Source organism: Xenopus laevis, chromosome 4S (genome assembly GCF_017654675.1).
Source record: "Xenopus laevis strain J_2021 chromosome 4S, Xenopus_laevis_v10.1, whole genome shotgun sequence".
Taxonomy (NCBI): Eukaryota; Metazoa; Chordata; class Amphibia; order Anura; family Pipidae; genus Xenopus; species Xenopus laevis.
Window position 1 is genome coordinate 117,710,256 of NC_054378.1, and position 13,772 is coordinate 117,724,027.

Consider the following 13,772-nt stretch of genomic DNA (forward strand, 5'->3'; position numbering starts at 1 on the left):
AACAAGTCAACCTCTAAACATTTTGGGGGCCTGAAAAATAATTTGCTGTGGGGTAATAAGTAATATCTAGTTACGCCACTGGTGGCCATACATGTAGAGATCTGCTTGTTTGGTGATCTTTCCCCAAAATGCCCACATTGAGGTGGGCAATATCGGGCTAAACCGATCGTGGGCCCTAGGGCTCAAAGTTTGGATCATAATGCAGCCAATATGGGCGGTCAAATTGCATCAACGAACAGATGTGGCCTTGATCCAACGGGATTTTTAACCCTACCCGATCAGCATCTGCCCGACCTTCCGCCAGGTATTCATTGGGGAAGCCAGTCGGAGGGCCCCACACGGGCCATTAAGCTGCCGTCTCAGTCTGTCTGCATTGTTTATCGGCCTGTGTATGGCCAGCTTTAGCCGAATTCCGGAACTTACAAAAGAAAAATGACTTCACTTACACTTTAAATCCCTATCGCTACTCACTTTCAGCCAGTTCCATGAAATCTTTTTCCCCAGAGCTCAGGAATAAAATGATATAAAGAGATTCTGATGCCTGCCTAAAATGCTTGGCCTCAAGTAGGGCTGTTCCTGCCATGAGAACCTTTCCTCGGGCGGCAGTAAGTGACTAGTTACAAGGGGCGGCAAAAAGCCACCTCCTGTGACTTTAGAGCTGAATTGCCTGAAATGGTGCTGCTTTCTTATTGGTCAATTTGTTTGCATGTAGAAAGCCAGGGTCTGCCTTTTTTGATTTATTTTGTTTTTCTTTGCCCCTGATGAAAACCTGTTTGGTCGAAACGCGTAGGGCCTATGCTTTGGGGGCCATTTTTGTAATTTTGTTTTTTGATGTAATAAATTATTTTCTTGAGTGTGGAATCTTTGCTTTTTTCTTCGCCAAATATGTAGACCAACCTCGCCCTTGCTGTCAAACCTTATTTCTCATTGTTATTCATTTGCTGTGGTGCAAATAAAAACATTAATAAAGGTAAAGTATATAACTTAGTAAGTTACATTGAAAAAAGACACACATCCATCAAGTTCAACCTTTTAACTCTATTTTAACCTGCCTAACTGCCAGTTGATCCAGAGGAAGGCAAACAAACCCATCTGAAGCCTCTCCAATTTGCCTAAGAGGGGAAAAAATTCCTTCCTGACTCCAAAATGGCAATGGGTCCGGTCCCTGGATCAATTTGTACTATGAGCTATCTTTCATAACCTTGTATTCCCTAACATATTTGCCCAAATGGAAGATTAGTTAAAACTGACAGTGCAGTAAGGATTATTTATTAGAGTTATTCATTAATATCCCTGCCATAGCCAAGCCTGTGTTTAACTCTTTCCAGGAGCTGCATGGGGTTACGTCCTTTGAGATGAAAATACTGCAGGAATTCAAGTCTGGAGAGTGTGAGCTGGTGAGTCTCAGAACAGAACCTTAAGGGGAATAAGAAGAAATTGTTACTAATATTTAGGCTTTAAAGCTCATTCATCTTTCTATTTAATATTTTGCTGTGTAACAGCTTTGACTAGTCCTTTTTTCCTGCACTAATGTGCATGCAATACACTGTAATGTTATAACAGGTAGAAGGTTTATTGTAACTAATGATAAAGGCACATGTATTTAAAACAAATTTTATGCTGGTCATGTACCTAACCCTTCTCTGGTTTTCTGCCATCATACCCATGGAATTTATTTATCAAATAGTTCAGATTCTGCACTTGGATCACACTGAAACAACAGAGACACTAACATTGTTTTAAACTTTTGGTAAAACGATAAAAAATGAAAAAATCTGGGGAACAATCTGAAAACAACTCAACTGAAAAAAGTATTTGGAAGGTGAACAACCCCTTTTAAGGTGGCCATTTATGGAGCCAGCTGACTAGCCTACCAGACCAATCCATTGGACAGGTTTGATTTTCATGTCGGGTGAGGACTGTATAGACACGTTGATTCACGTTGATTCTCTCCTAACTGACTCGTTGCAGCAATTTATATTCTGATTGTTGACCCGAGGGCCAAACAATAACATCAGCCGGATATATTGCCCAGCTCGAGGTGGGCATATTGGGGAAAGAGCTGCTAATTTGGTGGCATTGCCAAATGAGCAGATCATTAGTTGTATGGCTAGCTTAAGAGCAGGGTGAGTGGAGTTATCCAATCAGTGAATGTGTATGCATTGCTAATACTATGATGTCAGTCATAATATTAAGTAATTCACTACAGTGTAACTTGGCACATTAGGAACACCTGCTGTAACCTGTATATGAGTCATGGGGGCCTGACCATATGTTGCATCTCAAAAGAGGGCTTCAAGCAAAAAAGTCTCATAACAATTGGTATACAAGTTCATTATAGGGCAGTAGTGTGAGCTGTAGGTGACACCCTTGAAACTAGGGGGCAAATTTACTAACCTCCAAAAATTTCGCCAGCGACGACTTCACTCACATCGCAACACCTCGCCAGGCGTAGATTTGCCAGGACAACGCTAATTCACTAAAATCCGAAGTTGCATCCAGGGCGCCTAATGCTGGCGAAGTTGCTCTAGCGTTACTGTGGCAAGCGAAGCGAATTTGCGCTAGCGTTGGCTAATTTGCATATGGCGGGAAGTGAAAGTACAAAGCATGTACAGTATATGTTGCATCAAATACATTACATTACACAAGCCCAGGAAACATTAATAAAATGAAATAGAGTCATGCCATACACATGAGCCCAGTGTATAGTGTATGTGCCAAATGTTAGGAAATGTAGGGGGGAGCCGGGTACCCCAAAAAAAATTTACGGACTTTTGCAGCCTATCACCCTGAAAAAAGTAAAAGACGCCAGCGTTTTTGGGGACTTAGAAAATTTTTCAACTAAAAATTGAAGAAGCCCTATACATTCCATTGCACTTCGCCTGGTCTGAGGTGGTGAAGGCAAGTCTGGCGGAACAGGTAACGTTCAGTAAAAGGCGCATCTTGGTGAATTTGCAAAGTAACGCTCTTTGGCCAGAGTGAAACTGCGCCTGGCGTAAGAGTACGAAGTCTATCTCCTTTGCTAGTGAAGTAACGCCAGCGCCCGTTAGTAAATCGGCGAAGTAACAAAATTATTTAACGCTTGCGAATTTTCGCTAATGTGAGTCACTTCGCCCTTTAGTAAATTTGCCCCTAGGTAGGAATTGTGTCATAGGGCCACCAGAGAGCCTGATTCCTGGGACACAAAAATTGGGTGGAGACAGTGGCAAATGGTATAGGAAGTAAAATAAACCCATAATTATACTAGTTGTATATTGAAGGACACACAGTATAACCTATGCTTTATTGTGATACGATACGAGGAATGAACCTATTACCGAGTTACAGATTGCTGTACCCTATTAGACTTGATCAAGGTTACTCATTGAGATGCTTTTTTGTTTCCAGGTCTGGAGAGGGAACAGCAAAGAGGCTGCCTATGTCTGCTCATTGGATAAATGTAAGAATTTTGTTTTTGTAAACACTAGTTTTCTGCTTATTCTGAATCCAATCGGATGAGAGTTATAAAGGGCTTTGCATTGATATATGGGCAGTTTAGGGCCAGAACAAGGGATAAGCAGAAGAGGGAGAGGGCGCAATGCTTTGAAGAGGTGCCTTAGGGCGCCAGGCCGGACTGGCCTATTCCTGGGCAGTATAACCTTTATTATGGCAAGAAAATTGCAGGACCTTCTCCGTACTATGCTTGCACTAAACCTGACTAAGCACTGGGAATACCTGGGAGTAGTGGAGTAACTAGACTACTGGGCCCCACAGCAGATTTATTTTAGGGCCCCCATTATATCCAGAGATTGTCATGTTTTACCAGTATATGTTGAAATTGCTCATTATTTGGGCCTCATGGGGCCCCCTATACCTCCTGGGCCCCCCTTGCAGCCGTATGGTCTGCTTCCTCTTTAGTTACAACTTACACCCATGCCTGGGAGGCTGAGAAAATATGGCGGTGGCCCTGTAGAAAAGTACCCCAGGCTGGAGTACTTTTTAAAGAGGAGGAGCAATGACCTTTGGTAAAAGAGAAGTGATCACTGGTGGGGTTCCCAGCAAATTGTATAGGCATTGCCAGGTAGTTCGTTGCCTATGGGAAAGATGATTTCCTGCAGGAGACCCCACCCCAAAGCACCCCACTAGCCTTCACCCTTTGAAAGATAAGTCATTTTTAAATTAACTTTAAGCACAATGTAGACAATGATATTCTAAGACAATTTGCAATTGGTCTTAGTTTTTTTTATTTGTGGGTTTTAAACTATTTAGCTTTTTGCTCAGCAGCTCTTCATCAATAGTCAGAATTTTAATAGTCATCTGGTTGCTGGGGTCCAGATTACCCTAACAACGGGGCTGTCGTGTAAACGAAAGACTTGACGATGAATAGCAGAGGGCCTGAATAGAAAGATAAGTACGAATAAGTAACAATAACAAATTGCAGCTTTACCGAGCAATAGTTTTTTGGCTGCTGAGGTCAGTGACTGAAAAGAGGCAGATCAACAACAAAAAACAGCCATTCTATGAACTACTAAAAGTTAACTTAAAGGCCCTACCCTATAGAAATTTGCATTGTAATGATTAATATACAGGTATGGGACCTGTTATCCAGAATGCTCGGGACCTGAAGTTTTTCTAGATACCAGATCTTTCTGAAATTTAGATCTTCATACCTTAAGTCTACTAGAAAATTATATAAACATTAAATAAACCCTATACATTGGTTCTGCATGGAATAAGGATTATTTATATCTTAGTTTGGATTATGTACAAAGTACTGCTTTAGTATTACAGAGAAAAAGAAAGTCAGTTGGAGAAGGCCTTTCTGTAATTCGGAGCTTAATGGATAATGGGTTTCCAAATAATGGATCCCATATATATACAGTATATATATATATATATATATATATATATATATATATATATATATATATATACGAAATGAAAGCACTCACGGCAACAATCCATATTCAGGCAAATTCTTTACTGTATCATGGTAAGATCGGCTAGGGACCGTCGTCAGGACATCATATCTAACTCTGAGGCAATGATAGACAAAGCACATAATGTTAAATAAAATGAATGCCAGAATAATTAATAGGGCAGATAAGAAGCCAGTGAGGGTAAGCACATTATGTTATTACTTTGTTTAGAAATAAAATATGTTTCCTAGAAATCAATAACAGCAGCAGGGATGTCACATACAGTAATTACTCTTTATCTTAGTACGATGGTGGGAGGGTATTTACACACCAGGTAAAATGTACCTCCCATAGCAGAGAACTGCATAAGGTTAAATAAATCTGCCATTGAAATAGACATTCAGTTTTTAAAATGGAACGGCCACAGGTATTCTGCACAGAGTCTTTATTCATCTTCATACTTGTGTGTATTCATATTCAGTGGTGTAACTATGGAGGAAGCAGACCTCGTGTTTTTCTACCTGGGAATGAGTGGTGGGAAGAGGCAGTGGGGAAGGGGTTCCAGACACACCAGATCCCACCAAGTTGATATCCCAGCACTAGAATAAGTGCTCTCATTACATGTCAAAGTAACATAGTAAGTGAGGTTAAAAAAAGACACACGTCCATCAAGTTCAACCTTTTAACTTTAGTCAATCTGCTAGTTGATCCAGAGGAAGGCAAAAAAAAAGCCTTCTGAAGCCTCTCCAATTTGCCTCAGAGGGGGAAAAAATTCCTTCCTGACTCCAAAATGGCATTGGGACCTGTCCCTGGATCAACTTGTACTATGAGCTATTTCCCATAACCCTGTATTCCCTCACTTGCTAAACACCATCCAACCCCTTCTTATACCTATCTAATGCATCAGCCTGTACCACTGATTCAGGGAGACAATTCTACATCTTTACGGCTCTCACTGTAACAAACCCCTTCCAAATATTTAGTCGGAACCTCATTTCTTCTAATTGGAATTGACATTGTTGCACTCATTACTTTCCCTTTCATTTACTCTCCCTCCTTCCCAACATCAGTTATTATGGGAACTGCCTGACTCTTCTGTGCCGGGAAATTCATGACTTTTTGGAAACACATTCAAGATTTGTGCCAAGAAAGTAATGTGGAATATTAATAAGAGAAATCTACTGTATGACATGTTCTCACCTAAGCCAGCCACATGCAACTTATAGACCTAGACTTCAACTCCCCACAGCCCCCAGCTGCCGTTGAGGGTCGCAAGGTTTCAAGTTTTTGTAATACATGGTAGAAGTAATAGCAGAAGTAATGCAAATAGTAACACGTGGGTAGAATTTTTGACAAAGATAATTTCAGGAGAAATTCCTGTTTAGGAGAACTAAACCCAAAAAATGTATGTAGCTAAAAATGCCATATTTTATATTCTGAACTTATGACAGCAGTCTAAAGTTTCAGCTTGTCAATAGCAGCAATGATCCAGGACTTCAAACTTGTCACAGGGGGTCACCATCTTGGAAAGTGTCTGTGACACTCACATGCTCAGTGGGCTCTGAGCAGCTGTTGAGAAGCTAAGCTTAGGGCTCGTCACTAATTATCCAGCAGAAAATGAGCTTCCCCTGTAATATAAGCTGATGCTACAGGGCTGATTATTAAATTCTGAGGCTAATTGCACTGTGCTGCCATGTAGTAATTATCTGTATTAATTACTAATCAGCCTAATATTGTGACATTTCTATTCTATGTGTACTGTATATTGTGAGTGGGTCCCTAAGCTCAGTAAGTGACAGCAGCACAGAGCATGTGCAGTGAATCAGCAGAAAAGAAGATGGAGAGCTACTGGGGCATCTTTGGAGACACAGATCTTTACTGCTAAAGGGCTGTGGTTGCCTTGGGCTGGTACAGAAGCAAAAAACATAATGTACAACATTTCTAACCTACTTTACTTCCCCTTTAATACCACATTCATGAAACCTGAAGTTTTCCTTTAAAGGAAAACTATTCCTTCAGAATAAATACTTCACCAACTGATAATTTATATCATAATGAGTAACTTATTAAAGATTCTGTTTTTAATTAGGTGATCTTCCGGGTTAACCTTCCTTACACCAGTTGTACCTCATTCCATCTCTGCAAATAGCCCTCTTTTAGAATAACCACCCAGCAGTGCAGCAGTGAAGAAATAATTAGACATTCCGGTTTTAATTCCGTTTTCGTGCTGCTGTGGATCTCAGGGAATGTGGCATCTTGTGCCTAACCTAAGGGTGTAGCCATTCAAATACCAGATAAGAACATACTGGGAGCAATTATGGAACACTGAGTTCCATGTACAATAATGACATTCTGATCTAATATCTTGGTAAAGTAACAGAATTAGACAGTCACTTTTACAGATCTCCTCTCTATTTTACAGATATGCGAAAGAGATGGAACCTGGCCTGGATTCTGTGCCTCACATTCCTGTGCTGTGCCCTCTTTGTCATGTTACTGAAAAGAGAAAGAGTAAAAAGTAAGTTATGGACTCTCCAGCACCTTTGCCTTTATAGTAGTGCCAGTATTATATCAACTTGCAGGAGATCTTCCTGTGGAAAATGAGTCTTGTGGGTATAGTAAACAGGATTGAGCTCATGTAGGAGCTGCTCCCCAAGCATGTGAGTGTATAAAGGGCCGGGAGCAGGCCTGAAATGTTGTGTTTGTTACAGATCATAAAGCCATGTATAAAATAAAGGCTTTTTAAATGTAAAACTTTGGGGCTGTGTCATAAATTGGAGTGTATATGATGTGACAAAAGAATATCATACACAGTAGTGTGGCCCTTGCCTTGGTTTGAATAAGGGCTGACTGTGCCTGGTGTCAGTCTTATATAGAATGTGTTTCTGTGTATATGATAGTTATGCAAAAATCTGCTGCCACCAACAACAATACTGACCTAACCACAGGAGCATATGAGCAGCAAACAGTCTTACTTCAATGTATTCTTTGAATTGGTACATTTCGGAGTTCCCCTTTCATGTCTGTTTTATCAAACAGAAGTCACTGCATGATAAACTAGGCACCCAAATCTCTGTGCTTATAACCATGACTTATAAGTGAATTGGAAAATTTCCTCTGTTCCTTTGCTGTGAAGATGAATGATGTAGACTATGGGCTGGTTCTAGATCCTACTCTTGTTTGGAATCATGTTCAGCTTCTCTGAAAGCTGTCCAACCCCATGTTACATTGCAGATTTTTTTAATAGTGAGATTTGTATCCTTATAAGGGCTAAGAAGCAAAACTTCATTTCAATGTTGATTGTCTTTGTACAGCTTAAAACAAAACATGTTCATTGAGTTGAATGAATATATATGGCAAATGTCATACCTATATTATTTGGCAATGTCTATCTAATTGTTGCAAGAACGGACCCTGTATATTAGTGATTCCCCAACCAGCAACATGTTGTTCTTTGACCCCTTGGATGTTGCTTCCGGTGGCCTAAAACAGGTGATTATGTTTGAATTTCAGGCTTGGAGGCAAGTTTTAGTTGTATACAAACAGGTGCACTGCCAAACTGAGCCTCCTGTAGGCTGCCAGTCTACATAGGGGCTTCCAAATAGCCAATCACTGCCCTTATTTGGTACCACTAGGAATAGATGGGTAAAGAAACCAATCAGCGCAGGTGTACTGCTGCAAGGTGCTTTTATTAAATACAAGACATGTTTCGAGCTTAAAAGCTCTTTACACTTGATAAAGAGCTTTTAAGCTCGAAACATGTCGTGTATTCAATAAAAGCACCTTGCAGCAGTACACCTGCGCTGATTGGTTTCTTTACCCATCTACTTGGATTGATTGACTACGTTGTTTTGGATGGAAACAAGGGTTCGGAGACCAGAAATATACAAGAAGGGTAAATATACCAGTTTATGTGACTTTTACCACTAGGAATAGGTTATGGATGCTTGTGTTGCTTCCAGAGCTGTGGAGTTGGAAGCAATTTTGGGTATCTGGAGTTGGAGGTTCCAAAAATATACCAATTCCAACTCCAAATAACTTTATATACAAACACTGAAAATTAACAAATCAGATTTAAGAGCTTCTATGAAGGAGGATCTGTCAGAAGCAAATCTGTTTCTAAGAACAATACTTTAATTAATTTTGGGTTGTATTTAACAGCTATTCTACATGCCAGAATTCAATTGTTCAAAAGTTGTTTTAGGTTTTCCAATTGTTTTTGGTTTATAGAGATTTTGTTTTAAAATTGCCAAATGATGCAGTTTATATGTTGAGCTTTGGCAGTGATAAAATGAGTTGTATGTTGTGTTCTTAACGTCTTTCAGTCAACATGGAAAATACATTAGTATATTAAAAAGAGAGGAATTGGAGGTATCATACAATAAGGAGTCGGAATTGAGGGATTTATGTACTGACTCCACAACCCTGGTTGCTCCCCAACTCTTTAAAGTATGAATGTGGCTTATGGGTGGAAAAAAAGTTGGGGAACCCCCACTGTATATCATGTTACTCGAGGGAATAAAACCTGTTAATAATTCTGCTGAACAAGCAAAAAATAATAGTGCTGCAGCCCTTTATCCCAAATCCAGCTTTATTCACTGAACCCTATTTTTTTGCATTTTTTCTAAACAGGGTGGCTGAAGAAAATAGTGACTGACAAGCCTCTTGGTGAGTTAATGAGAGACATCAAACGCAGTTCTATGATACAATTCAGTGTCAAACCTACGTGGAAAATGGAGATTGTAAATGTGCAGATGGTAATGAGGTAGAAATTGCTACCATCCAGACAGAAGGTGTAGCTACAGGGGGGCCCTGACCCCCAATGTTTTTTTAAAAAACTTTTATGTGGGACCCTGGCCACCATTTTTTTTTTGATTATAAGGGGGCCCTGACCACCAATAGCTTTTTATAACTTGTGAGTGAGGAGGTTTACCGTTTTTAGCGCTGGTGTGTGAAGTTAAAGAGCGCCACAGTCCGCTAGAGTAAAATTCCGCCACTCTCCATTCATTTCTATGGGATTTTGAAAGGCAAATTTATCAAAGGATGAACTTTCACTTTCACCCATTGATAATAGAAATTAATGGAGAGAGGCAGAATTTCACGATCTCTAACTTCACTCTTTGATAAATATACCCCCAAGAATTACAATGATTGTACTTTCACTCTACAGGTAATAGCCACAGATGCATGATTACCATGATTATCAACTACTATGCCAAAATAGGACATATAGTAGTATAGTAGGTAAAAATGATTATATCAAGAGATGGCCAAATCAGAAGTGTTGCACCAATATCAACCATTTGCAAATATTTACATACACATTGGAGGAGAGCAAGTACTCAAACACTAGCAAGGTTGCAGCTTCCTTTGGTGTTTAGCTGCTGTTCCAACATTCCGTGGTGCTGTCATTAGTCTCCTTCTTCATAGGGCCAACTGTCATTAGCAAGGGCCACTAACAAACATTCCCATTCGTTTTTTAGCTTGCCAGAAGGGCACGAAAGTTGCGAATAGTGATGAGCGAATCTGTCCCGTTTAAATTCGCCGAAAAATTTGAGAAACTACAAAAAAGCAGCAAAACTGTGAAATCTTGAAAAATGCATTAAAGTCAATGAGCAGTTTTTTCTTATGGTGACTTTTTTGTCCTAATTTATCAAAGTCAATGGGCGTTTTTTCTAATGGTGACTTTTTTTTCTAATGCGTTAAAGTTAACGAGCGTTTTTTCTTGTGGCGACTTTTTTGTCCTAATGCGTTAAAGTTAATGGGCGTTTTTTCTTATGGCGACTTTTTTGTCCTAATGCGTTAAAGTTAATGGGCGTTTTTTCTTATGGTGACTTTTTTGTTCTAATGCGTTAAAGTTAACGAGCGTTTTTTCTTGTGGCGACTTTTTTGTCCTAATGCGTTAAAGTCAATGGGCGTTTTTTCTTATGGGTGTATTTTCGCGGCAAATTTTCCATGGCAAAATTTGCACTTGGACGAATTCGGAATTTCGCATCTACTCCATGGCTGGCGAATAAATTTGCTCATCGCTAGTTGTGAAATATTGTAGATCCTGTCCCAGCAATTTCATCACAGAAGAGATAATGGAGTTTACCGTTTTAGCTCAGAGTAATATATAGTGTAAATAAAGAGTGACAGAGGAGGAAAGAAACTTCAAGGATGACCAATAAACTAGGTTCTGGGCTAATATGATGTCTTGCTGATTGGCAACCCTAATATTTCAAAACTACAGGTACCAAACAATCCCAATAATGCCATAGATTACTTATTCCTTGTTGAACTCCAAAAGCAGCTTGGCTGCTGCCCAGCACCATACTGATTAGTGTCAATTTTCTCTCTTATTTTCAGATACTGTGTTCCAGAAGAGGAAGGTACTCATCCTTTACTCGCCGGATCACCCTGCCTATGGAAGTCTGGTTCACACTCTGGCAACTTCCTTACAAGAGCTGAGTCTGACAGTTGTACTGGATCAATGGGACCGTGTCCGCATGTGTCAGGTGGGTGCCATTTCTTGGTTCCACCAGAAGAAATCCCTTATCTATAAGGAAAACGGTATCATTATTCTGCTGTTCTCTGAAGGAGGCAAACAGATATTACATGATTGGGGGAATTCAAACACCCAGCATGGATTCAGCCAGGACCCCTATGGAACATTTGGCTCCATATTGAACTGTGTGTATCCTGATTTCCAAGAAGGGATGGCCCCTGGACACTATTTGGTGGCAAGCTTTGATCTCCTGCCTAGCGAAGTGCCTCAGATTTTCCATTCGGTCCCTGTTTTAAGTTTGCCTTCACAGCTGATGAATTTGCTGAAGGAGCTGGCAGGGAATAACAAAGAAAAACTTAGCAAAAAGCAGCTTCACCAGCTCTCTGGAAACCTCAGTAAGAACCTGCAGAGACCCATAAGTGAATGGCAACGAAATAGCCATTCGCCTTCCATATCAGAACTTTCTAGCAGTCAGATGTCCGTGCCATTTACTCCCAATGGATGTTTGTCAGTGGAAGTGCATCCGCTTATTTGAATGGCTTCCGGGATGTGGACAGGGACAATCCCTGGGCTGTTCTAAAGGAAACAAGGCATGGTGTAAGCCTGCCGACTTTGGGGTTTAAAAAGACACTTGGGGTGCCTTGGAATACATGTATATAGGTAATATGAAGGCGTATTTCTTTAAAGAGGAAACTGACTCAGTTTAAAAGTACAATTTAATTTCCATGGGGCAGATTAACTAAAGGGCGAAGTGGCTGTGGCTAGAGAAAATTCACCAGAAATCTCATCCGCAGGGACATCGCCAATTTACAAACAGGCGTAGACGACAATTCGCTTGTGAAAGAGACCGTCACTAGCACACTTTCACACCCTATTTTCAGGCGAATTTTGGCTCAAGTGAACGAGCGTTACTCTGCAAATCCACTAAAGTGTGAATTTTACACAACAATACCTCTTTCACCAGAGTTTCAGACCAGGCGAACTGATAAGATGAAGCTACATCCTCCGCAATCTTATATCAGTGACATCATATCCTGTATTCCGGAAACTCATAAAAGTTGTAAAAGACGCTGGCGTTTTTTCATATTTCAAAGCAGGATTGTCTTCAAAAGTCTTAACTTTTTTGTGATAACAATTTCTTTAACCAATTTGCCACATTTGTTTTAGGGTGGGCTCAAGTCTAAGGCATTGGAGGATCCCTTTTGTTTTTATTTTGCTTCCTTGGACATGTGTAATAATAAGTGGCCACTTCAAGCATTTGCATCAACATCTATAATAAAGACATATATACAGTATGACCTATATGTTCCTTAACCTGTTTAAATTGACCTAAGCATAAGAGAACTAACGAAGTTTCACTAGGCAGAATTGAACGTTAGCAAATGATCGTTAGCAAAAGAAATGCTCATGTTGGTGAATTAACGCAAAACTTCGCCAGCGTTCAGCTGCTGAGACACAACTTTGCATTTTAGTGAATTAGCGTAGTGGTGACGAAGGGGCACATTTACCTAGGGTCGAATATTGAGGGTTAACTCTCGATATTCGACCGTCGAAGTAAAATCCTTCGACTTCGAATATCGAAGGATTTACCGCTATTCCTACGAAAGAACAATCAAAGGAATAACCGTTCGATCGAACGATTAAATCCTTCGAATCGAACGATTCAAAGGATTTTAATCCATTGATCGAAGAATATTCCTTCAATCAGAAAATTGTTAGGAAGCCTATGTGGACCTTCCCCATAGGCTAACATTGGCCTCGGTAGGTTTTAGGTGGCGAACTAGGGAGTCAAAGAATTTTTTTAAAGAGACAGTACTTTGACTATCGAATAGTCGAATGACTTTTAGTTCGAATCGTTCAATTCGAAGTCGAAGGTCGAAGTAGCCCATTCGATGGTCGAAGTAGCCAAAAAAAACATTCGAAAGTCGAAATATTTTTCCTCTGTTCCTTCACTCGAGCTAAGTAAATGGGCCCCGAAGTGTGTCGCTGGTGAATATTCGACTTTTAATGAATTTGCCCCCATGTATTTAGGGAAAATACTGTGAAGTTTCCCTATTAAACTGCAGAATATTTCTTATGCACATAACAATGACTGTACTGGGTTTCTCAGGTCAGGCAGGTTCAGAAACAGCACTGGACCATCATTTATGACCATTCTGTGATGTTGTGCACTGATGTAATGTATGTATTGTTATTGGGGCTATAATCTTAACATAATATGGATTTATGCAAACCTGTCATGAAAGAACTGCATCACAGGTCCAATGCAGTCTTATTAAAGCCTCCCTGACTGATACTTAGATATTGGTCTGATGGCTATTGGGGTGGTCCCATGCTCAATCAGGTGGGGTATAGTTGACACTGTGTGGCCCATTCAGGCTTCAGCC

The 13,772-nt window shown here is 40.2% G+C and overlaps 1 protein-coding gene across 2 annotated transcripts in view; it reads left to right on the top strand.

The window, feature by feature from the left end:
- il17rc.S (interleukin 17 receptor C S homeolog) overlaps positions 1-12,879 on the top strand; it is a 58,405-nt gene extending 45,526 nt beyond the window's left edge. For both annotated transcript variants that reach the window (XM_041561755.1, XM_041561756.1), the window contains 5 exons: positions 1,329-1,397; positions 3,388-3,439; positions 7,321-7,416; positions 9,531-9,566; positions 11,247-12,879. In XM_041561755.1, the coding sequence (XP_041417689.1) occupies positions 1,329-1,397; positions 3,388-3,439; positions 7,321-7,416; positions 9,531-9,566; positions 11,247-11,920 (927 nt within the window). In that variant the 3' untranslated portion in view covers positions 11,921-12,879. The remainder of the gene's footprint in view (positions 1-1,328; positions 1,398-3,387; positions 3,440-7,320; positions 7,417-9,530; positions 9,567-11,246) is intronic.
- Positions 12,880-13,772: the final 893 nt, after the last annotated feature.